The sequence below is a fragment of the Sceloporus occidentalis genome, unplaced genomic scaffold (assembly GCF_023333645.1).
Source record: "Sceloporus occidentalis isolate IW3139 unplaced genomic scaffold, rSceOcc1.0.p SCAF_14, whole genome shotgun sequence".
Lineage (NCBI taxonomy): Eukaryota > Metazoa > Chordata > Lepidosauria > Squamata > Phrynosomatidae > Sceloporus > Sceloporus occidentalis.
The window spans coordinates 12,640,395-12,666,300 of NW_028316994.1; the positions used below are offsets into that span (position 1 = coordinate 12,640,395).

Genomic DNA, 25,906 nt, shown 5'->3' on the forward strand with positions numbered 1-25,906 from the left:
CCAAAGTGACCCAAAGCAGCTTTATTTTGGCCTGTCTGCATGGGCCCATAGAAACTGGCTGTTATGAGGATGATGAGGATGATACTTTTGAGAGCCTCACTTTTCTGTTGCCTCCCAATCCCATTTTGAAGACCTCTTTTAATTTTTTGAAGGTATGATCTATTATGAATACATGAAGTCTTTTCTTGTCTCAGTGAAGAAAGAAGAAAGACTGATTCCTATTTGAAATGCGATAAACATGTTTTTGTCTTTGATTTTTCACTGAAAAGACTGGAAAGGGATTAACGTCCCTGTAATTATCGGATTACCTATGGTGGTATTTTTTCCAGTTCCCTGGAGAGTTCCCTGGGGAAAAGTAACAGCACAGAAAGGTGACTGGAAGAAACATTTCAGATCCTCTGTCTTATTCAAAGATAGAGATGGTAGCAATAGGAATCGACCAGTTTGATCATTTAAAGCATAGCAGAGGCCTATCTTGAAGAATCTTGAGGGAGTGGTAATTCAAGGGGTTGGATGTAGACTGGATCATTTGAATTTATTTCCTACTCACATAAACTGGAGTATCAAGTCCTGGCATATCCCATTAATTTCAGCAGAAACTAGGTTCAAACAACATAGTTTAGACTTGGCTTGAAATCTCCATTATCACAGACAAAGTGCAAGTTTTGAGTGGTCATTTCCTGCATGATTATTAAAACAGCCAAGCTTATTTCTATTTCTTACAGTCTCTAGGTAGTATCTGGAATCGCTACAAAACTATCATTCAAGTGTAATGGATGGTTTAAATATCCCCTTAAATGTTCAGAGATAGAATAAAGACAGGAAGCATTTCAACCATCTGGTCACAGACATTTTCACTTTATGCACTTTATTTCAAACCATTAAAGTGGCTGAATGAAAAGCCAAAAAAATCAGGCGTACTGCTGTGTCCCTCTTGAATAGAAGTCTGATATTCCTGGAATAGCAAGAAGAGTCTGCTAAAGATGATGGTCTTAGTGGTGCTGATATTAATGCTATTGCCTCACACGGTGTGCACCTCTCCAAATGTTAAATGTGACATCGGAGGCGTCCTTCCAACCTTTCACAAGTTTTATCAGTCAGGAAAAATCAACATTGCTGCTATCACATCTCAGAGTTACATATTTTTGCCACCAATGACCTTTCAACAAAACCCTTCTTCTGAACTCTCTGATGACATTGTGTAAGGAGCAGGATTTTCTTAAATCATAATGAGCTCTCACCACTTCTGAATAAATTCCACCTGTTGGTCTTTCATGCAGTGTAATGTAAGGGACAGGGTTTATTTTATTTTTATTTTTGAAAATCCATAAATTTCATTTGTTGTGACAACATTCTTAGTCTGGAAAATTCTGTTAGGCCTTCCCTATGCTATATTAATTAAGCATGCTTCATGTACTATCTTGTGTCACCTTTTTCATATTTGGAATGCCGACATATAACTCATCATGCACTGCAAATCATGGTTTGATCATACTATTAATATTATTGTTTCTTCTTGCTATTTGTAATGTTAATTCAGCCTGAGAAAAACTCTGTTTTCTATAAGGGAGTGAGGGATCACATGCAAATTAATCCTTTGTTGGTCATATGGAAAACTTGATTAATGCTTTTGGCACCATATTCCATATAAGAATATTACACAGAAAACATATTTCCCAGGGGTTTTTTTCATGAAATTAATCTAAATTTGTCCTACAATAATAGTTTCCCATATTACTTGCAAGTTGAACTCTTCGCCTTTAAAAAAATATGTTCCAATGAATTGTAATGTCTGGTTTGGATGTTTTTATCTTTTGTATTGGGATCTGTTTCTTTATCTGCTACAATACATTTCTCATACACCAGGCATTTGTCAGAAGTATATTTGTAGATTTGAGATCATTGGTTGGCACTACATACTAAATTTGGTGAGACTTTCTTTTCAGACTGATTGCATGCTAGATATTGTGGGCTGGATATCTAACACTTAGCCAATTATTACCAAACTATTGTTGCTTTTTAATTACTTTCCCCTTGTTTTCTATCAGTTTCTTTGAAAACTATTCGTAGCTGTTACATCAGTTTATACAGACGTTAATTAGAATAAGACATATTAGTTAAAATCAATTTATTGATGAGGAGAGATGGATCGTCTACATGTCTTTTTCTTTGGGGCTGCATCCACACTGCAGAAGTGATCCAGGCTGACATTTTAACTGCCATGGCTTGATGCTATGGAATTCTGGAAATTGTAATTTATTGTGGAACCGGAGCTCTCTGGCAATGAAGGCTAAATGTCTCGCAGAACTACAATTCCCAGAATTCCATAGCATCTGCAGTGTGGATGCAACCTGAGGCAATCTTTATATTTGCAATGTACATCTCTGCATTTCCAAGTTGCCACTTGTTTTCATGGTTGGAGGTGTCCTCCATAGTGTTAGTACCTAAACTAGTCTTACTAAATAGCCTCTCACTTCCCTGCCTTTAGTTTGTGTGTTGCCAAAAACATTACATTGGCAAAACCTATACTGACCTGTAACGAACTGCTGCATGAAAGCACTTTGACCTTCATTCAGTACTCACAATAAATTTCTGGCCTAAAAATTCATTCATTCATTCATTCTGCGTACAAATATGGCTTTTTAAAATATGTTCATTTGGTGGATCTTAGGGTTTTAGTTCATAATGTATACTTCATGGTCTGTTCTCCACTATGCTACATCATTTAGACATCAGTTCATTTCTTCATCAATGGCTCACCTAAAGGTGTATCCCTAGGTCCTTTCACTCTGCCATAGGGAAGAACCAGCCTAGATGCACGAAGACCAAGATGCATCCCAAATATTAATTCTTTATCCCCTAGATAGTTTTCCATATTTGATACTATGTGGTAGGGCCTTGGTATTTACTGGGTTTGGTTCCAGAATCCCCCGTGGATATCAAAATCCATGGATGCTCAAGTTCCATTATATGAAATGGCATAGTAAAAGGCTGCCCTTTATATAATATGGAAAATTCAAGGTTTGTGTTTTGAAAAAAAAAATTTTTTTGGGGGGGGGGGGGATACTTTCAAACAATGCATGGTTGGATCCATGAATGCAGAATCTATGGATATGGAGGGCTGACTGTACTTCTTTACTCTGTAATAGAATCAATTCTGTGTTCTAGATGTTGAAACATGCATTGTCAAAAGTTTCCTTTTTAGTTCTGCTGGTGATGAGGGTACATTGAAGTATCTGTACACTAAATTTCTCCTTTATACATGATGCAGATATATCCTGTCAACTTAGAAGCATCTGTGAGAGAGTGATGCTTAGAAAAAGCTTCTGCCTGTGGATTGATTGATCTACTACCAACTCTCCATTCATACACATTTTCATGTGTACTAACAAAAGACATTCTTTGCCTTTATTGGGCAAATATAAGAGTGATGACACATCCACAGACAAGAGATCTGAGAATCTGTTGTAAATCTTTCTGTATTTGTACTACGCATGTACTGCTGGGCTCATATTCAGATAATTTTTAAAAAAATCAGATGTACCTCCCTTGCACATTCAATTTAGTGATAAATCTTAACTTAAATATACATGAAATTAAAGCCCAAAGTAGATCCACTATGATCCAGCATGTACTCCTATTGCAGTGTACTCACTCAGCTCTACCAGCACATTCTGGCCTTGGTGTTTGCTGTGAAGGAAATAAATGAAAACCTCACGATCTTACCAAACATCACTGTGGGCTTTCAAATTTACGACAACCACTTCACTGCAAGGTCAACCTTTCTTGCCTCTATGCAACTTGTCTCTAGTGTGGAAAGATTCATCCCAAACTACAAGTGTGACATCCACAATATTCCAGTAGCAGTCATTGGAGGACCTGATTCATATGTGTGTGCCCATCTGACACCGACCCTGGCCCTCTACAAGATTCCACAGGTAAGTCATGACTTTCAGTGTAGTTTTACATTCTTGGGATTGAAATGATGAGAAAATAGTTGCATCTTGCTGACAGACTAATTAATACTATGGGGAGAATTTCAAAGTGAGCCAGGACGATTTGGATCCATTTGTTCAAAGTGGTCACCTCGGCCCATTTCAGATCTGGAACATATTATCTCAGTCTGAAGCATTATACCAGTCTGAGGGACAGACTAGTGAGACCACATCTGAAACTGCATAGTCAGAGTTTAGGCCCAGTATAATTGATGGATCTCTTGCTCCCATATAAGCTTAATGGTATCTAATCTTCCACCCATTTTTGAGAAATGCTTGGCAGGCACATGAGAGAGTGCTTTCCTGGTGGCTACTCATTAACTGTGAAATACCTTTAAATGCAAACATGCCCGTGTCCTTACTAATGGAACGTTGTTGTTGCCATTGTGTGCCTTCAAATCATTTCTGACCTATGTCAACCCTAATAGCAATAGCTTTTACATTTCTATAAAACTCCATGCAGAACTCAGTAGTCTCTAAGCAGTTCACAACATGTAAGCTAATTGTCCCCAACATGCTGGGTTCTCATTGTAGTGACCTACAAAAGGATGCAAGCTGAGTCAACCCTGGAGCCATGGAATCGAACTCACAACCTTGTGGCTGCACTACCGACTGTAGTACTGGCATTTAGGCAGTGTACCATCAGGGCACCCTAAGGTGACCCTATCATGTTTCTTTGGAGAGGGTTTGCTATTGTCATCCTCTCAGGCTGAGAGAATGTCACTTGCCCAAGGTCACCCAGTGGGTTTCAAACCCTGGTATTCAGAGTCATAGTCCAATGCAAAATCACTATACATATATATATATATATATATATATATATATAGCTCTATGTAATGTCTTTGTTCTTGCTGATATTTCTTTCATCCTCCTCCTATTAATCACCATATTGTGGCTAGTCCCCCCAGCTTCAACATTAGTAGTTTAATCTTTTTGCTATTTTGAGTTTGCTTCAAGATTTTTAATCTGTTTTATTCTTGTCCAGTTTGAGCATATATACAATGGGGAAATGGGATATAAACATTTACAATAAAAGAAGCAAGCGAGTAAAGGTTAAGGCCAGGATTGGACAGATAAAGATTCAATCACAGTTTCCTATTTTCCTAAAGTGGGAAGGGTGGGTTAACAAAATGCAGACATATCTGATTGAAAATTAAAGGAGGAATAGGCATGGAGTGAGATTTGTTCTTGATCTTGTGAACCAAGCTTTATAACAATAAAAGTTTCTTGGTAAAGTTGATTCAGAGGAGGCTTGTCATTACCTGCTTCTTAGGTTGAGAAAGTATGAAAAGGGATCTTGTAGCACCTTTGAGACAGTCTGAGCAAAAGGCATTGAAGCATGAGTTTTCATAGACTTGGTTGACTTTCTCATATGCATGGAGTGAACTAGTGCCCAGGAAGGACCTTTATCATCATACTGTATGAATAGCCATAGAAATGTAAAATATGTAGATGGTGATGAGGTGACAAATTCAGTTTTCATCTTTCCTCCTGCCTTTGTCCCCCAACAATCATAGTTAAAACTGAACTTGTTACCTCATTGCCATACTCACCAATTTAGCATTTCTATGGTTAACCGTATAGTCTGATTATAAAGGTACTTCCTGGGCATCTGTTCACTCCATGTATCTGAGGAAGTAGACCAAGTCTGCCAAAGTTTATGCTACAACTTCATTTGCTCGGCTAGTCTCAAAGGTGCTACAAAATCCCTTTCAGACTAATATGGCTATATCTTAGAATTAAGCTGAGAAAATGTGAGTTGCCCAAAGTCACCTGGCAGGTTTCCATGGTTCAATGAAGATTCAAAATCTCATGCCACACAGTTCTAGTCCAACTCTCAGACCACTACACTATTCTGGCCCTTTCAGGACATAGTTACAGACATATACGTAGACACAATAGTAGGAACTTATTTCAGAAATCTTTTTTAAAATATATTTGTTTAGCTTACGTATGGTTCTGCCCCTGTGCTGGATAACAACGTCCAAGGAGCTTTCATCCACCAGATGTTCCCAGATGATACCCACCAATATATGGGGATTCTTCACTTACTTCACTATTTCAATTGGACATGGGTTGGAGTGCTTTACTTTGATGATGAGAATGGACAGACCTTTGTACAAAATGTGCTTCCCATCTTTTCAGAGAAGGGCATCTGCTTTGACTTCATAAAAGGATTCCTCAAAGAAGATTATTCCAGCAGAATAGTAAATCTTTTGGCAGAAGGAATTAAAATGTATGAAATCGTCATGAACAGCACTACTAGTGTGTTCGTTGTACATGGCAACATTCAGACACTACTAATTATTGGGATATTCCTACAGGTATCAAAATTTGAAGATACACCAACAAAGGCAGAAAGGAAATTATTGATTTTGACAGCCCAGGTGGATTTCACAGAACATCCTTTACAAAGGTTTTGGAGCATCGATTACCTCCATGGTGCTATATCGGTTGCAACTCATTCAAAAGAGGTATTAGGTTTCCAGAAATTTCTTCAGACCAGAAACCTGATTTCAGAAAAAGATTTATTTTTCAGGATGTTCTGGGAAAATGCATTTTTATGTTACTTAGCTAATGTCACTTCATACTGGAATTTTGAAAAACTCTGCACAGGGGAGGAGAAGATGGAGTCTCTTCCTTCTTCTGTTTTCGAAATGAGCATGACTGCCCATAGCTACAACATCTACAATGCTGTCTTTGCTGTGGTCCATGCGCTGCAGTCTATGGAATCCTCACAGTCCAAAAAGAGAGTATTGGTGAAAGGACAAAACTGTGAGATTCTCAGTCAGCTGCCATGGCAGGTAAAACTCAAGGGGTAGAGAGCTCATTACACATGTATTTGCAAGAGCACAGCTTCCAAGTGCTTAGAATATATTCTATGTGTTGCAAGTGTTTTGTTCTGACAACTTCTGCTTAGATCTGGTGCAGTCTCCATTTCTTCAGAATGTTCTGGTGCTCCTCCTCAGATTAAGCATAGTGTGAACTTTGATGATCTTTTAAAGTGATCTGTCAAGAATTTGTCTTAATTATTATTTTATGCAAGCATTGTTGGATATTTTCAGTGGAAACTCCTTTTTGGATTAGATTAGTTTTCATACGTTTTTGTGGAAGAGTTATAAAAAAAATTCTTCCAGAGAAGAGTAATTGCTACAGACTGAGTGTCAGAGAAATAGGAGCACTTATTTCCCTAGGTTTTGTGAGCAACTGTTAAATCCATTTTTAAAAATGAGAAAGCAGTAGCTAAGGCTGCATGTGCAGTGCAGAATAATGCAGTTTGACACCACTTTAATTGCCATGGCTTAATGCTATGGAATCCTGGGATTTGTAGTTTGTTGTGGCAACAGAGCTCTCTGACAGGGAAGGCTAAATATCTCACAAATCTGCAAATCCCAGAATTCCATAGTATTAAGCCATGGCAGTTAAAGTGGTGTCAAACTGCACCACTTTAATTAATTCTGCACTGGACAGGCAACCTACAAAATTTTAGGATAATAGGGACAGAGTTTTGTGTAGAACAGGAATGTGAAACTGGGACTGGGTCTTCCTCTTGCTCTTCTTTTAGATATCCCCCCTTTTCTGTTGATTCTATTTCAAACTGGTGTATGATGCAAAGGTCTCCCTACACAAGAAACTGCCATATTTCAGGACAATGCAAGCAAAGTCACAGAAAGTGCAAGAAGTGGGATGGATAACAAAAGTTCAGAACACAGTGGCAGAGCCAGAAGAACATATTTATCTAGAATTTCCTGAATAAGTGTCTAATGCTACAGACTTCTGTAACCAACAGATCCCACTAATTTTTAGTTATCTTTTTAGATTTCAGCACTCAGAAAACAGAACCAGCAGAAGGAGCCCACTGACTGTGAACTTTATCACACCCATTTTTTTGCCCATTACGGGTACGGAAAGTGGATGCTCATGTGCGTGCGCAACCTGACAAAAATGGATTTTACCACATGACAAAGCGTCCTCAAAAAGGCCATATTCCGTCCCCCGGTGCCAAGACATCCCCGTTCAGTGCTGAGGCGCATGAAATGTTCTGGGCGGAAGGCTTCTGACCGAGCAAAATGGCACCCGTCAGCACTGAACCGGGACGCCAGGGGATGGAACGGGGCCTTTAGGAGGATACTTTGGTGTGTGGTAAAATCCGTTTTTGGCAGGTCGCGCACACACAGAAGCATCAATTTTCCATACCCGTAGCGGGCAAAAAAATGGGTACGATAAAGTTCTACATCTCATTAGCATGAAACATTATCAGTCTGCTGGATATGTTAACTGTTTCTTTTTTTAAAAAATCCTTGTTTTCCGCCTTCACTTTTAGCTCCACCATTTTGTGAAATATGTGTCATTTAACAACAGTGCTGGAGAAAAGATTTCCTTTGACCAAAATGGTGCTTTAGAAGCTGGATTTGATATTATCAACTGGATTACATTCTCAAATAAGTCATTTATTAGAATAAAGGTTGGAACAGTGAATCCACATGCTCCCCAAGGCAATGTGTTCACCATCTCTGAGAATGACATCATGTGGCCTAACAGCTTTAACCAAGTAAGTATCCATGTACATGTTCTGTCCAGCCATTTCCCTAAAGGTAAAGATGTGGATTATTCTCCATATTCTAAAAATATAACTGCTGTGCCGTGTCATGAAGGTGGTTATTGTTCAGAGCATGTTCATAATACACTTTTTGTCTTGCAAAATCTCAGTGATCTATTTTTATATTGATGCTAAGTCAATGTTCAAGAAAGAACACATTACAATCAAAATATGCCAAGTGAATGGCATGTCTAAGAGCAATAATAGAAAATAAATACAAACTGGACAACAGAACAAGAGGATCTAGAGCAGCAGCATATACACAAATAATACTAAAAGGCTGTGTTATAGGACAGAAGGGTATATTTTATTATATGGTAAATGTATCGTTAGGTTAACAGATTCCTTTATCAAGGAAGAAGTTCGTTTGCTCATTCATTCACTTGTGTAAATATTTCTTACACTGTGTATATCCATGGATTTCAAGGTGAGACAGTATCAATAAAAATGATTTGACACGAAAACCATAAAGCTTTAATAAAAAAAATCCAAAATGCAATACGTAATCCAACAAAGCTGAGTCATACCCAAAATGTCATTAACATCCCGTTGTTGTTGTTGTTGTTGTTGTTGTTGTTGTTGTTGTTGTTCTATGGGTGTGTACCTTCAAGTCATTTCTAATTTATGACAACCCTAAGGCAAACCAATTATTGGACTTTCCATGGGTGAGTGGCATTGAGATCAAACCAAATATTCCTTGGACGTAGTCAGGGAAGTTGTAGTGTACCATGGAATGTGAGTGCGCTTAATCTGCCTCTCCACAGTCCTGTTGGTCCACATCGCCACCTACATTAAAACTGTGCTGTGATGATTGCAAATCCACCATGTCATATCAGTCCTTAGATGTGGATCAAATCATATTACAAAATGTTGAAAACGTACTTACTGAATGTTAAAATATTGTTTTTTCCCCCTTTTATATACAGGTACGTCCTTTTTCTGTTTGTAACGATAATTGCCCTGCAGGTTTCAGCAAGAGAAAGAAGGAAGGAAAACCATTTTGCTGTTATGAGTGCATTCCCTGTCATGAAGGCATGATTTCAAATGAGACAGGTAAGAAGTGTTATGTTTTCAAATGTTCTAATTGTGATTTTTGGTTGTTGTCACTATCAAAAAAGAAAAAAGAAAGAAACAGTCTGATATTATCTTTCATGTGTACATAAAATAGTACAGTAAATGTAGTCAACTGTGTATACAACAGGTCTTATGCAGCACTAGTACCTCCATCTGACTAGAGTAAAAATATATACACTAAAAAATGCATCCAATGAAAAAAGGTATACATAATCCAACTCAGTAGCTGATATTAATTAAAGGAAAAATCTTGTTCATTAGGCTTTGCTTTACTTGGTTACTGGGATTGGTTTACTCTTGTATAAATTGATCCCTGAATATATTTTCCCAAAATTCATGGTAACCAAGAAACAGGTTACAAATGCCTCTTTCAGATTTTGACCAAATTGTTTCGATTCAAGGCTATGCAACTTACTGCAAATTCGTTGAAATGAACTATATAAAATCCATCTATCATTTCTTTTTTTAGACATGGATGCCTGTTTTGAGTGCCCAGAAGGACAATATCCAAACAATGGTCAGGATGGATGCATTCCAAAGTATATCATCTTCTTGTCTTTCGACGAACCTTTGGGAGTCACTTTGGCCATTCTTTCCCTCTCCTTTGCTCTCCTCACAGCTTTGGTGCTTGGGATCTTCATTAAATACAAAGACACTGCCATAGTGAAAGCTAACAACCGCAATCTGTCCTATGTTCTACTCATCTCCCTCCTACTCTCATTCAGCTGTGCTTTTCTGTTCATGGGTCAGCCTGATGATGTGACATGCTTCCTGAGACAAAGTGCTTTTGGCTTCACCTTTACAGTAGCCCTATCATGTGTCTTGGCCAAAACCATCACAGTGGTTCTAGCTTTCAAAGCCACTCAGCCAGGGTCCAAAATGAGGGAATGGGTGGGCAAACCACTGGCCAATTCCATTGTTTTGTCCTGTTCATTTATCCAAGCCATCATTTATGTGGTGTGTCTGATAAGGTCTCCCCCATTCCCAGAGATTGACAAGCACTCAATGGTCAAAGAAATTGTCCTGGATTGTAGTCAAGGTTCACCTCTTAGGTTCTACAGTGTCTTCAGCTTTATAAGTTTCTTGACCATTGTTAGTTTCATCATGGCTTTCCTTGCCCGGAAGTTACCTGACATTTTTAATGAAGCCAAGTTTATCACCTTCAGCATGTTAGCATTTTGCAGTGTATGGATCACCTTTATTCCAACATATTTGAGTACAAAAGGAAAATATGCATCAGCTGTGGAAGTCTTCTCTATCCTGGCCTCTGCTGCTGGGTTGTTAATCTTTATATTTTCACCCAAAGTCTATATTGTTTTACTGAAGCCGGAGCTAAACAACAAGGAGCAGTTAATAAGGACAAAATGTCCCAGAAAGTCCCCAAAAAATGGTCAAAATGCCCGCTAGAGCACATTTGGGAGCAAACACATTGGGGTTTTGCAGCAGCAGGTTCACTGGAGATGTGTGGTCTTCCATTGCAGACCCCTAGCCTTCCACAGTTGCCCAATCCTGCCTTAATGGCTAGCACATGTGCATCATACAGAGCAACATTTTCCTAAATGATGTATCAGACTGTGGCCCTGTACAGACAGGCCAAAATAAAGCTGCTTCAGGTCATATTTGAGGTATGCTGTTTAAATTATGCATGTGTCCTAAGAGTCTGGAAGCTGCTCCAAAGCCATGTCCCAGTCCTTAGGACTGGAGCATGGCTTTGGCATGGCTTCTGGACTCTTAGGATGCATGCATCATTTAAGCAGCATATCAACAAAGTGACCCGAAGCAGCTTTATTTTGGCTTGTCTGTATGGGCCCTTCATTTTCAGGCTGTTCAAATAGCCATAAGTGATCATTGCTTGAAGGTATGGACTACCCAGAACATGTACATCTATCTCATCTGGTGCATGCCTGCCCATGAGTGGTCTCATTTGGGACTAATATTTGCATCAGAATCAACACTCTTCTCAGTCTTTTTTGTATTTATCAGGGGATATGTGTCATATTTGCTTGTACTTCAGCAGACTGGACTTGAGTACACATCCGCAAGACAAGCCTAATGAGGGCATTTTAGTTTCTTAAGTGCACAGTCTTCAGCAAAGGGAAGCATTACTCAATGAGTGAATATATGAAATGCTAATACATGGAAGCTTGAAGCAGTTGGCTTATATGATGCTCACTATACCATAAGAACAGAATGCTGGACATTTTCCCCTTTCACAAGTCATCAGCATATCTTAGATGCCTTAGATTAGCTTCCTGTACATTCTATCTAGGCATTTGTTTGGAGTTGAATTATAATCTGTGTTGCGCATTTATACTGATTTAACTGGGCTGCTATTTCTTGACCTGAAATAAATTGATTTAATAAGTAATCTGGAAAGGCAGCAAGTCATGATTTTATTTCACTTGAGGTCTGCGGCAGGCTTTGGCATTATGGAGGTGACAATGGGAAAACATGTCAATTTTCATTCTGTGGGGCTTTTTTAACTTTGAAAAGATGAGCAGTTTTAAGATTTCTCTTTTCTGCATTGTTGGTGGGTAGGTGGGTGCTGAATCATTAAAACTGCATCACATGTTTTGTTATTTTGTTATGTTTTTTACGTATATACGAGAGTATATGTGGAATAATATTTTTTTTAAAAAATGCATGACATTTGTTGTCCTACTAAGGACTTCTGTGAAGAGGAGATAAACATGTTTTTCCCTTTCAGTCCTCAGGGAAACAGTTACATTAAGAAGGTGATTAATTCCCCTGTAATTTTCATTTTGGCCATGACTGAATTTGCTCCACTTCCTTGGGGATTTCCATTTAGACCTAGTGAAGAAGAAAAAAACAAGCAACAAAGAAGGCTGAAGGAAACTTTTAAGAGTGTCCAACCTATTCAAAGCAGCCGATGGCATGAAACAAAGTTTAATCAGTTTGATCATTTAAAGTATTGCAGAGAACTGGTCTGAAGAATCTGGGGAGAGATGATTCAGTGGATTGGAACTAGATTATTTATATATTTTATTTCCTTATGAAAATGTTTCTGTCCCTTCCTACATTGAAAAGATTTGGTTTACAAGTAAAACTAAAACACTTTAAATCAATTAAAATATTTTTTTAAAAAACTAAAACCGATTGGACATAATTAATGAATAAAAAGACATTTATGATTAAAACAATTTAAGATTATAAAGCCCTACATGGCTTGGGCCCAGGATACCTTGAAGACCGCCTCTCCCCATACATTCCGCCCCGCACCCTCAGAACATCTGGGCAGCAACTATTGAGGGTTCCAGGGGCCAGATTAGTCTCCACAACAAGGAGATCATATTCCATCGTCGCCCCGACCCTCTGGAATACGCTGCCCATTGAGCTCCGCTCGGCCACCTCCCTGGCCCAGTTCAGGAAGGAGTTGAAAACCTTCCTGTTCCAAACAGCATTCCCCAATACAAGTTCAGCTAGTCCCCCTCACTGACAGCAAGGGTAGCTGGCTTAAGGGGTTTTAATATTGGTTTTAATGGTTGTATTGTACTTGTATTGTTGTTTGTTTTTGATATGTAGATGATATTGTATTGTTTATCCTGTTGTTCACCGCCCTGATCATGGGAAGGGCGGTATACAAATAAAATTTTTATTTATTTATTTATTATAAGATTATACGCATTAGGATCTGACAGAACTCAACGAAGCCTATAGGGTTTAATGATCAGCCACATTTTTACTTGATGGTCAAAATCACACTACACTGTTTTAGCACTATTATTCCACTTTAACTCCTATGGCTCTCTCCTGTGGAATTCTGGGGTTTGTAGTTTAGTGAAACCTAAAAACTCTCCATCTTAGAATTCTAAATGCCCCTCCCTAAACTTCAAATTCCAGAATTCCACATTGATGAACCTTGTAAGCAGTGTTGCCAATCATCCTCGAAGGAAATTCCCTGATTGGCATCCCGGAATGCTCCCAAATTTCCCGGAATGGGGACAGGACTTCTTGGTCAGGGGGCACAAGGCACTATGGGAAGGCTAAAGGGGGTGGGACTTCCAGGATGGGAGGTATGTCAGGAGGTTTGGGGGGGGGGCAGGGAAGGTATTTTTGACTGAGTTTTTTGGGCTGGAAGGTTAAATTTCCCTGAGGGCTGAATTTCCCAGAATCTTCCCAGAACTTTAGCAATCCCGGAAATGACATTGGAAACCTTTGAAATTCCCAATTTCCAGGAAAAATCCCAGAAATTGTAAGGCTCTTGAGCCAAATATAATGGCAGCCAATGCAATTCTTTAAAGTCGATGATGAAGATTTACACACCAGTGCTTACCATGGGATAAGCGCTGGTAAAAACACCAGAAAAACATCAGGGATGCACATGTATCTGAAAGCCTGACATGCTTCCTAAACATCAGGGAATCGTCCCCTCACCTTCAGTGTCCCTAAATCATTTGGGGAGCAGCCATTTCCCATTAATGCAAAGTTTCCATTATTGGGAAATGGCTACTTCCTGAAGGATTCAGGGGCACTGGAGGCAAGGGGGATGATTCCCTGATGTTTAGGAAGCATGTCAGGCTTTCAGACCCATGTGCTTCCCTGACATTTTTCTGGCATTTTACCAGCACTTACCCAACGGTATGTGCTGGTGTGGAAATCTTCACTATGAAGATTTTCATACCTTGCTCAAATGTTGCTCAAACATTCCTGAAACATCACACAAAAGTGGAGGAAGCATGCGTCTGTGGAAGCCAAGTCCATCATCATAGAATCGTTGCTCCCTTAGCATCCTTGAATCGTTCCAGGGGAGCAGATTTCTTATGAATGCAAAATCCGCTCCCCTTGAAAAGATTCAGGGATGCTACAATGAGCAACATTTCCATGATGATGGAGGAAGCGTGCCTGGCTTCCACACACATGTGGTTCCTCCACCTTTGAGTGACGTTTGAGCGACGATTGAGCAAGGTATGAAAATCTTCTATACGCTGCCTATATAGTATTCCAGTCAGCACACCTCTGCATTTTGTTCTGGCTGGAACTTCCAAGTCATCTTCAAGGCATTCCCAAATAAAGCACATTTGTCTAATCAGGAGGTTAGACAGGCAGGAAATTGCTGTGGCTTGGTTACCACTGTCTAGGAAAGGTGATAGCTGGTGCACCAACCAAATCTGGTGCCAGATGCTATGAGCCACAGAATCCCCTTAGGCCTCCCAAGACAAGAATTAATCCAGGAGTACTCTCAAGCTGTGTACCTGCTGCTCCAGGGGCAGTGGACATTGTGCTTTACCCAAGACAATGTGGTTTACCCAATTCCTAGGTCCAAAACCCACCAATCCATACAGCCATATCTCCCTCTTCCCAAGATCATTCCGATAGGGGGGCATACATTCCTTCTTCATTTCTTGGGATTCACCCAAACACATAGATTAGGTTATTTGTATTTAATTAATTAAATAAATGAGAAACAACTGAAATAACTGGCAGATTTTAGTTCTGGCTTGTCCTACAAATTTCTGTGGAAACTAGGTTTAAACAGTTTAGTCCAGGCCCAGCCAAAGGGCTCCAGCATCAGAGATAACCTATAGTTCTGTGTGACTCTCTCCCCTACAATTATCAAAACAACCATGATTATTTCCACTTCTTCTTAAAGTCCCTTGGTAGAATAGACACTACAAAATGATCGGTAATGGGTTCTATAAATATCCTTTAAAATATTCAAAGATAGGCTAGAGACAGGCAGGTTCCCATTGCTGATAAATTCCACTTTAGATATTTACAATCAAACCATTATATCTCCAGGATGACTAGCCACAAAACTCAGGCCATGCCACTCAGATCGTCTCAGACAAAACTCTGATATTTGCTAGGGTAGCAAGGATTTTTAAGAAAAGATGATGGAATTAGCGGTGCTGATATTAGTGCTCTTGCCTCACACAGCATGCACATCTCCTAATATTAAATGTCATGTCAGGGGCCTCCTTCCAGGACTTGACACATTTTATCAGCCAAGAGACATCAATATTGCACTCATTACTACTCAGCGTCTCATATTTTCACAACCAATGACTTTTAAAGAACTTCCCTCTCCTGAACTATCTGAAAAGTTCATGTAAGAAGCTATATTTTCTTAGATCATAAAATGCAGCACCTTCCATTCTTATGATTAAATTCCATTTTGCAATCTTTTTAATGTTATGTAAGATGTTGGGGTTATTTATTAAGATTAAATTATACATTATATCTGTCCTAACAACATTCTTAAATAGGTAGTTGTAATGATAGAATTCCCCTCTTGCAGATTCATTCGGCATGATATTAAAAACATTTTTTCTTCTCTTTTGGAATAGTGGCATATGGTTTCCTATGCATTGCTAATAATTTTTATTGTTGATATTAATATTATTGTTGTTGATCAGTATTTGCAATACTAGCTCAGGCTGAGAGGGACTCTGTAAGGATATACATGGAAAAATAGTTAAACATGTCCAGATAGATGTTATGTCCAAGATTAGACTTTTGGGATTTTAAAAATTATTTATTTTATAATTATTATAATATCTGATTCAGTTATCTTTTTCTTCTGTCTGCCCTTGTTTTTGTTTGTATATCAATCTATTTCTTTGTTGGTTGCAATATGTTTCACTTATATAAGGCATAATAACAACCCTGTTTAAGAACTGTGTATTTGCAGATCTGAATTCATTGATTACAACTACATACTAAACTGTTTTTTGCAATCTGGATGGTCTTTTATACTGGATATTCTGGACTGCAAATCTGACTCAATCCATTTTTTATCAAAATATGTGGGGGGGGTTTAAAAAAAGCTTTATTTTCTACTGATTTTTTAATGTTTTCATTGAAAATTATTGGTAGCTGTTACAAGGAGTTGTGCAATCTCTCTTTTCAGATAATACTTTTCATTGATGAAGAGAGTTGGTTCACCTAAATTTCCATCACTCAGAATATATTTGTATTTCCAATTTGAACCTTTGCATTCCTATGCTTCAGCTCCTGTTTCTGTTGATGGTGATCACTGCAGCAGTATTAGAAAATAAACTGGTCTTACTTTTTAAAAAATCCTCCATCCTTAGTCAGTTTCATTGTATGCAGTGTACATAGTGTTAAAAACATTAAATTGCTGGCTTTTAAAAAAATTACATTGACCAAGAGTAAATTGTTACATGGAAGACTTTTGTTCCTCATTCAGTCCTCAATATAAATTTCTGTGTATCAAATTTCTCCTTTCTATATCATCATCATAGTTTATTGTACTAGAGTAAGGCCATGGCAAGATGCCATAAAAATACAAAAGACATTTAAGAAAAGTCCAAAAGATATCCCATATGCTGCTGATGTACAACGTTAACTTTGAACCTTCTCTGAGAGAATGGGGCACAAAGACAGTTTCTATGTCTGACTGCTGATTGTTCAATTGACCAAGTCACATTTTATGTGCATTAAGAAAAGACATTCTCTGCTTTTATTACAAATAAATCCAACAGTAATAACAAATCTATATGAAGAAAGATTCAACATGGGCCTGAATTTGTGTTTAAATATTTCTTTGTGTCTACTAACCCATGTACTCTAGGGCTGATATTCAGAGAAGTAAAAAAATATTTGATGTATCTCCCAGTCTAGGTGAACCGTGCATCAATAGGGGCCACAGATTGTATTTTAGCATGGTATAATAACTAAATTTATATGAAACTGAAATATACCAGCATCCAGAAGCAGATGCACTATGACCCAGTGTGTACTCCCATTGCAGTGTGCTCACACAGCTCTACCAGCATATAGTGGCTATGAGATTTGCTGTGAAGGAAATAAATGGAAACCCCCAGATCTTACCCAATGTCAGCATGGGCTTTCAAATCTATGACAGCCAGCTCCGTGCAAGTTCAGCCCTTCTTGCCTCTGTGGAACTTCTCTCAAATCAGGAAAGATTAATCCCAAATTACAAATGTGGCATCCATTATCATCCAGTAGCAGTCATTGTGGCACCTGATTCTTATGTCTGTGTCACAGTTGCACCCATCTTAGCTCTCTACAAGATTCCACAGGTAAGCTTTGCCTTTTGGAAGTACTTTTCAATTCCTTGATTGAGCCTGTCCATCTGCATTCCTTTTTCCAACTGTCTTCTACCTTGTCTTTTCTAGTGGGTGGTCCTGTCTTCTCAAGATGTGTCCAAAATACACCAGTCTCAGTTTAGTCATCTTGGCTTCTAGAGATAGTTCACACTTAATTTGCTCTAGGAGCCATTTATTTGTCTTTTTAGCAATCCACAGTATCTGTAAACCTCTTCTCCAGCACCACATTTCAAATAAAGTCATTTTCTTTTTGTCAGCTTTATTAGCTGTCTAGCTTTTACATAGTGCACAAACAAACATTTGTGAGGGAAGAGTTACATAAAAATCAATGCTCTTTGCATAATTCAGAGGAAAGAAAATTCTGAACTATGACCAGAATCCACATGAGTACTTACAAATCTGTAACTGAGGGTTATACACTTGTGATTGCTATATATTCATAATCTCTATGTTGCCCCTAGTTTAGGGCCCACATAGGGACCATAAAAGTCTCTGAAACTCCACTTACTGGTCTGCGGCCACTGGGATTGATGGGAGTCTGTTTCCCTGTTAACCGAGAAGCAGCTGCCTAACATTCCCACCCACATCCCTTGCATGAGCAATATCCAGCGTGAGGGGATATTGCAACTGGAGTCCTTCTGCCTGTCATACTAGAAGGTTGAGAGTCTCAGGCATATTCTTCTCAATTGAGGGGAATAGACTTCTAGTGATCCCAGTAAGTGTGGTTTGTGGGTGGGTGGTGGGGGGGCAGTGGCCTGGCTGGAATCCAGTAGTTACAATGTTACGTAGTACATGTATGTAGAAAAAATGCACCAAAACTTCCCTTGTGCAAAACGTTCAGCAATGTTGATGTCTCACATTTAAGGAAGAAATAAACAAAAGTTGACACTCCTGGCACTGGCCAAATTGGAAAGATCCACTTTATGTCCCACCCACCCCCAATGTTCCTTACTTAAGACTATCTGTACTCTTAAGACTTACTGTACTCTTTCTCTCCACATCTCCAGATTTCATGCACTTATGTAAAGTCTTTGACAGGTACAGTTGATTTCTTTCTCAATAGAGTTCCAATGATTAGGATTTCCAAATATTCAGGTTTCCGATCCATCATGGGTTGGATTGAGACAATCGACAATGAATCAAGGTACTCATCTAAACCAATGCATTTGGTTCCAAATCAAGTCAGGGCAGCCTGCATAACTGTTACCATTTTAGATGCCAGAGATTACCATGTTGACTTCAGTTTCACCACAGTTGTATTTTTACAGTGTGCTGTCTGTGGTTCTACTTTTGAACAGTGCCCAGAAATGGCAACAGGTTCCAAATATTCATTGCCAACAATGATGATAACCAAAAGCATACTATTCAAATGCTGAAAAAAATTATTCCATGGTCTATTCTACCTCTGACCACAACTGAAAGCACTTCTGTAACCTCTGAAAAACTATGTGCATTTGGACAAGGAAAACTGATGGATCACTTGTTTCTATGTGAGCCCAATAATATCTAAAGTTTTGCTGAAGGAGACAGCTAGCATGTTGCATCTGTTTCTGAAGCCCACTTGGAAGGGACATGAGAGAGGGTTTACTTGGGGGACATTCATTTATTGTGAAATGCCCTTTATTGGGAAGCTTTATTAATGGAACTTTACAGCTATGCAAAAGCCTTCTTGTAATTTTTTAATCTCTCTTATCTAATTTTTTTAAACTGCAGGTGGAAGTATAAAAGGCAGAAGGGCAAATAAAGCATTCAGGTACAATGTTTGTTCCTGACCTAAATAATCAGTTTATGACAGTCAGGTTGTTACAGCTGATGTTTTGGCTTGAGAGCTTCATCTGTTAGGCCATAGCACACCTGTGTCCTGACAGATAGGAGGCTCAAAATGAAATCTGGCTTACTTCTGAGTTGATACTGTGGGACATGGAACACAATTTGACTATTGTTTTTTGTGGGTTTTTTGGGCTATGTGGCCATGTTCTAGAAAACAAACAAGAAAATGCTTGCCTGGAAAAAGTTGGGTCCTCAGCAAATGGGAAACCAGTCAGAGTCAAGGGCTTTCCCAGCAGATAATGATCACCAATTAGCAGACACTAATCCTCTTTTGCATTAGCCTCACAGCCTGAGGCCTGCCTTTAACACAGAAGAATACACATGCAAATCACTCCTGCATTCCCAGGCTCACACAGTATATATACATCCAACTTTTTCCAGGCAAAGCATTCTCTGAAGATGTCAGCCACAGATGCTGGCGAAAAGTCAGGAAGAAACTCTTCTAGAACATGGCCACATAGCCCAAAAAACCTACAAAAAACTTTGGATGCCAGCCATGAAAGCCTTCGACTTCAAATTTCACTATTACTTATTTCCCCACACAAACCTGCGAAAACACTAAGATCATCAGGGCAAGGCTTTATCTTGGTCCCAGCACCATCATAGGCTTACTTGTGAGTATACGAGAGTGAGTCTCTATATGTTTAATGTAATTTTGTCCTGTTTAAATAACATGATTTTTAAAAATATATTATTATTATTATTATTATTATTATTATTATTATTATTATTATTTATATCCCACCCCTCTGCACTCAGGTAACCAGGGCAGCTTACAACATTATTGTAAAGTTTTTAACCAGTTTTATCTGTGATCTGTCTTAGGACCCTTTCCAGAAGAAAGACAGCATATAAAACAAACAAGCAAACATAAATAGAAGCAGGCTTCCATGCACATGTAGACACGACTGTAGGGACTGATTTGGGAAATCTCTTCCATCTCTTTATTTTTCCTCTCCAGCTTATATATGGCTCTGCCTCTGTGCTGAATAACAAAGTCCAAGGGGCTTTCATCCACCAGATGTTCCCAGATGAAACCCACCAATATATGGGAATTCTTTATTTACTTCAGTATTTCAACTGGACATGGATAGGGGTGCTTTACTGTGACAATGAAAATGGAGAAAGGTTTGTACAGAATATGCTTCCCATTTTATCAAAGAGTGGCATCTGCTTTGACTACATACAATGTTTTCACAAACCAGATTTTCTCAGTGAAATAGAAAATCAAATGAAGGAAGCCATTCAAAGATATCAAATTGCCATGGATAGTTCTGCTAGTGTGCTTGTTATACATAGTGACAGTCACATTCTGCCAATTTTGAGGATGATGGTAGAGTTTTTAATAGGGGAAGACGTACCAGTGAAGACAAAAGGGAAAATATGGATTTTTACAACCCAAATGGATTTCACAGAGTTTAATTTTCAAAGATTTTGGGACTTCAGTCTCCTCCATGGCATTATATCCTTTGCAGTTCACTCAAATGAAGTGCAAGGCTTCCAGGGATTTCTACAGACCAGAAACCCTACCACAGAAAAAGAAGATGGCTTTCTCAGGAGCCTTTGGGAAAATGCATTTTCATGTTCTTTGTCTCACTCCACTGTATACGGAAAGAAAACCTGCACTGGGGAGGAGAAGCTGGAGTCTCTTCCTTCTTCTGTTCTTGAAATGAGCATGACTTCCCACAGCTACAGTATCTACAGTGCTGTCTTTGCTGTGGTCTATGCACTACAATCTATTTATTCGTCACAGTCCAAAAAGAGAGCAATTGTGAAAGGAGAAAACCATGAGATTTTCAATCAACTGCCTTTGCAGGTAAGCCTCAAGAGGAAGAGAGCTCACTATACTCACGATTGCAAGTTCTCAAGCTCCCAGATGCTTAGAATATCCTTTCTTTGGGCTTGTCTACATGAGTACTTTACTCACATTCTCCCTGGGCTCGCTGCATACTGTTTACATGACACAGAGCAAAAAAACAAACCAAAACCAACAACCCCGAATCAGGTCTGGGCTGTCTTCGCTCACTTTGGGGTATGCTATTTAAATGATGCATGCGTCCTAAGAGGCCGGAAGCTGCACCAAAGATATGCTCCTAAGGACTGGAGTACAGCTTCTGGCCTCTTAGGACACATCCATCATTTAAATAGCATACTTCCAAAGTGACCCCAAGCAGCTTTATTTTGACGTATCTGTTTGGGCCCATTGTGACCTTTGGTTATTTTGGTCATCTTGAAACTAGACTTGGGTTTTGGTGGCTTCATCCTAGTTCCATTCTAGTTTCAGAGTTGCAAACAAGTTGTTTTAGCATTCCTAGTCAAATTATGAGACAACTACCTTTGATTATATATTGGTCATGCCTGTTGTCTTTTGCCTATATTGCAATATTTTATTGTTATGCATGAGTAAAGAGTATGCAAATGTTTGGGTAGAGGCGCTGGGGAAGCCAGATCATAGCCTTATCAGCTAATAGCAATGACCAGGATTGTAGCTACTCATTCTGTAGGAAGAGAGCTGGAAAAACCTTGGGGTTTGATCTTTGCCTCTGTGCAGACTAGCAGTCTCAGGATTTCCCATCACACTCCCACCCCAGGTAAACATGTATTGAATGCATCCTATGCACATTTGTCAAGGGATAAATCCCAGTTAAATTCTATTAAATTGTATTGACATTTTCACAAATTACATTCCATGAAATGATTAAAATGATATTTGCAATTGTCTCTGTGGAACTGTCTTACTAAAAGAGGGCATTGTTGCTATGTGCCAACAATTTGTTTCCATCTTAAGATGAACCTATCATGGGATTTTCTGGGGCTGAGAGTGTTTGACTCATCCAAAGTCACCCAGTCAGTTTCCGTGGCTGAGCAGGGGACTGAACAATGATCTCCAGAATCGTAGTCCAATGCTTAAACTACTACACCATGATGGTTGTCATACACATACAAGAGCTCTACATTGAGAGAAGAACTGGAATCCTGCATTGTAAGATTTATGTCTTGCACATTGCTACATCTTTGCAGCTATGTCACCTGATGCTCCATTCAAACCCACACCTTTATTTCTGACACATCTCCACCCACCCCCACCCCCACCCCCACCGAGCCATTTCCGTGTTGTTGGAGAGTGGCTGGATCACCAGCTATGCATCTATATATGTTTACCCTTTCATGGAAGCACTACTGCAGACTTCTTCAGGAATCCAGGAGTCTTTGGGAAGTCCCTGCAAATTTCATCATTGCGACACATACAGCTACAGGACAATAACTGGGCATATTTCTGCTGATCCCCCCCCCCCCACACACACACACACACCTTTGCTCTCCAACAATATGGAATTGATCAAGTTGGGTAGGGGGGACTACATCACTTAAAGTGTCTCTTTGCGGGAGAATTGTTGCATGGTTGGTAAAGAATTCCAACCTCCACGATGACCAAAAGGTGAGTTGGAGGGGCATAGGTCCAACTTAAAGCATCATATTTCAACAATGTAATTCCAGCCAAGATTTTGTCTACATCCCTCTTCAGGAATTTGGATTATATCTAAATTTAGCTGACACCAATTTGGATTCAACTCCCCTGATAAAAACTTTAATATGGTTCCAAACCTCGGCTCAGAAAGTCGAATGTATGTGACCTGTCATTAGAAACCAAAAATGGGCTGGGTTTTTATCCCTGTGTGCCAAATTGATGTGACATTTTTAGCAAAGGTTTGTTTTGAAGGCAATTGTGTTATACAATAAAGGACAAGGATAACATAGCTTTTTTTAAAAAAAAAATTTTTGATCACTTCTTCATGAAAGCATTGTACAATATTTGCAGGGACAAGTATATCTAGATTAGATTAGTTGCAATCAGTTTTAGATGAAGAGTTGCCAGGGAAGAGTCACTCATGCAGTTTAAGTCAGAAAAATAGGAGCACTTATTTACCCAGGTTTTGTGGACAATTGTTACATGCATTATGTATATTTATATAAAAGCCAGTGGCTAAGAAGGTTACAAAATGTCAGGATCATAGATGCTCTATTTTGTCTTGGACACAAAATGTATATTTCAGAGTGGCCTCTGTTGCACAGAGCTCTCTACACAGGAAAACTGCCACAAATCAAAAGGATGGGTACAGTGGCTAAGGTGGTCCAAAGACAATTTCTATCCAATTGTCTTTGCTCAGTAAACACCAAAGTCAAAGAAAGTGCCACAGTTGTAGAGAACACAATGGCAGAGCCAAAAGAGCTTCAAAATCAAGAATTTTCCAAGCAAGCTATACATAGACAGCATGTAGACATCCACCAAAAACATCTTGGATGGAAAACAGACCTACCAATAGGAGACCATTGGCCACAGCTTTCTAGTGTGGAACCTTATCAATGTGCTAGATATGTTTAATGTTTTTAAAATGAATCTCATTGATTTTCCCCTTCACTTTTAGCTCCACCACTTTCTGAGATATGTGTCATTTAACAACAGTGCTGGGGAATGGATTTCCTTTGACCAAAATGGTGCCCTAATAGCTGGATTTGATATTATCAACTGGATTGCCTTCCCAAACAATTCATTCTTGAGAGTTAGAGTTGGAACAGTAGATCCAATTGCTTCCGCAGACAATGCCTTAACTATTTCTAAGGATGACATTATGTGGCCTAGCAGTTATAACCAGGTAAAGATCTCTGTACATATACAAGTTTTCCAGCCATTTTCCTAAAGGTGAGGAGGTGGATTGCTGTGCAGACTCTGATTTAATACATCTGCTTTGTAAGTTTTCATCTAGCAAAATCTTGCTATATTTTGGCATTTAAATAGCAATAATCCAAGTCAGTTATCATAGAAGCACCAATTATAGACAACACATACTAAGCAATTAACAAGCCCAAGAGGCATGACAGAAAATGAAGTGGGCAACTGAACAGGATCATAAAGAGCAAGTGGTTATAGCTGAGTGACTGTAACTGTGTAAAAAAATGAAAGTTATGTTTGTCTTATGAGGTACTTATCATAAGGCTAAAGGACTCACTCATCAGGGTGGATGTTCATTCATTCATTCATTCATTCATTCATTCATTCACATAAATGTTTCTTACACTCTGCATATCCGTGGATTTCAAGTTGAGATAGTGTCAATAAAAATGATGCTTCCAAAGACAGAAAATAAATATTAGTTATAAATCTTCAACTCATTCCCCTGCAATAATTTGTTGATAAACCAACGCTAAAGAGATGTGTAAGGCAATATAGATGTTGTTCTGACTACTGGATAATACTGGTCTGCAAACTTGGAAGCCCAGATGACCGATATGACAAACTGTAGGAAATGTCGCTAGACACAGACTGACAAGTCTAAGGCAATGAATCTTCAATTTCCTACAAAGTATAGGAGTGGAAGAACCGCACCTGTGTCGGGGGCTGGGGAAATGTGTTGTAGAGTGTGGGTTTGTGTAATCTGCCTTTCCCATATCTTGGTGCTCCAAAGTCTTTGTTTGTTCTGATAGGAAATTCACCATGTCATTATCAACCAAGTCCTTAAGTGTGGCTCAAGTCATATTACACAATTTTGAAAACATATTTACTAAGAGTTAAAATTTTGTTAAAATAAAATTATTCATATATATATATATATATATATATATATATATATATATTGTCTTTTCTTTTATGTACAGGTATGTCCTCTTTCTGTTTGTAATGATAACTGCCCCGCTGGTTTCAGCAAGAGAAAGAAGGAAGGAGAGCCATTTTGCTGTTACGATTGCATTCCCTGTCCTGAAGACATGATTTCAAATGAGACAGGTGAGATGTGTCATGCTTTCAAATGTAGCAATTGTGATCTTTGGTCATTGTCATTGTCAGAACAAGGAAACAGTCTGATATAGCCAGTTATGTGTGCATAAGGTAGTACAGTATGTATAGTCAATGATATATATAATGGGTTGTGTACAGCATTGGTACCTCCATCTGACTGGAATAAAACAAATATACTGCATACACTAATAAGTACAGTGGGACCTTGTTATCCGCTGGGGTTTGGTTCCTGGATCCCCCATGGATAACAAAATCCAAGGATGCTCAAGTCCCATTAAATATAATGGCAGAGCAAGATGGTCTCCCTTATACAAAATGGAAAATCAAGGTTTGATATTTAGAATTTATGCTTAGTTTGTGTATTTTCAAGCCGTGGATGCTTGAATCCATGGATAAAAAATCTGTGGATAAGGAGGGCCAACTGTACATCCAACAAGAAAGGGCATACAGTTAATAATCCAACTTTGTACCTGGTATTAATCAAATAGAAATATCTTGTTCATTAGACTTTGCTATTCTTAGTTACTAGATTCTAAAAGCCTGGTTTAATCTTGGATAA

The 25,906-nt window shown here is 38.8% G+C and overlaps 2 protein-coding genes across 2 annotated transcripts; both read left to right on the forward strand.

Moving 5' to 3' along the window:
• The first annotated feature begins 3,629 nt into the window (after window positions 1-3,629).
• Window positions 3,630-11,076, forward strand: LOC149304022 (vomeronasal type-2 receptor 26-like). The gene is made up of 5 exons (XM_089480913.1): window positions 3,630-3,938; window positions 5,942-6,799; window positions 8,320-8,547; window positions 9,522-9,648; window positions 10,139-11,076. The coding sequence occupies exons 1-5, from the start codon at window positions 3,630-3,632 to the stop codon at window positions 11,074-11,076; spliced, it is 2,460 nt and encodes an 819-aa protein (XP_089337039.1).
• A 4,445-nt stretch (window positions 11,077-15,521) lies between these two features.
• LOC149304023 (extracellular calcium-sensing receptor-like) lies at window positions 15,522-25,103 on the forward strand. Its single transcript, XM_089480914.1, has 5 exons — window positions 15,522-15,739; window positions 17,405-17,696; window positions 20,515-21,369; window positions 23,981-24,208; window positions 25,038-25,103. The coding sequence occupies exons 1-5, from the start codon at window positions 15,522-15,524 to the stop codon at window positions 25,101-25,103; spliced, it is 1,659 nt and encodes a 552-aa protein (XP_089337040.1).
• The last annotated feature ends 803 nt before the right edge of the window (window positions 25,104-25,906 follow it).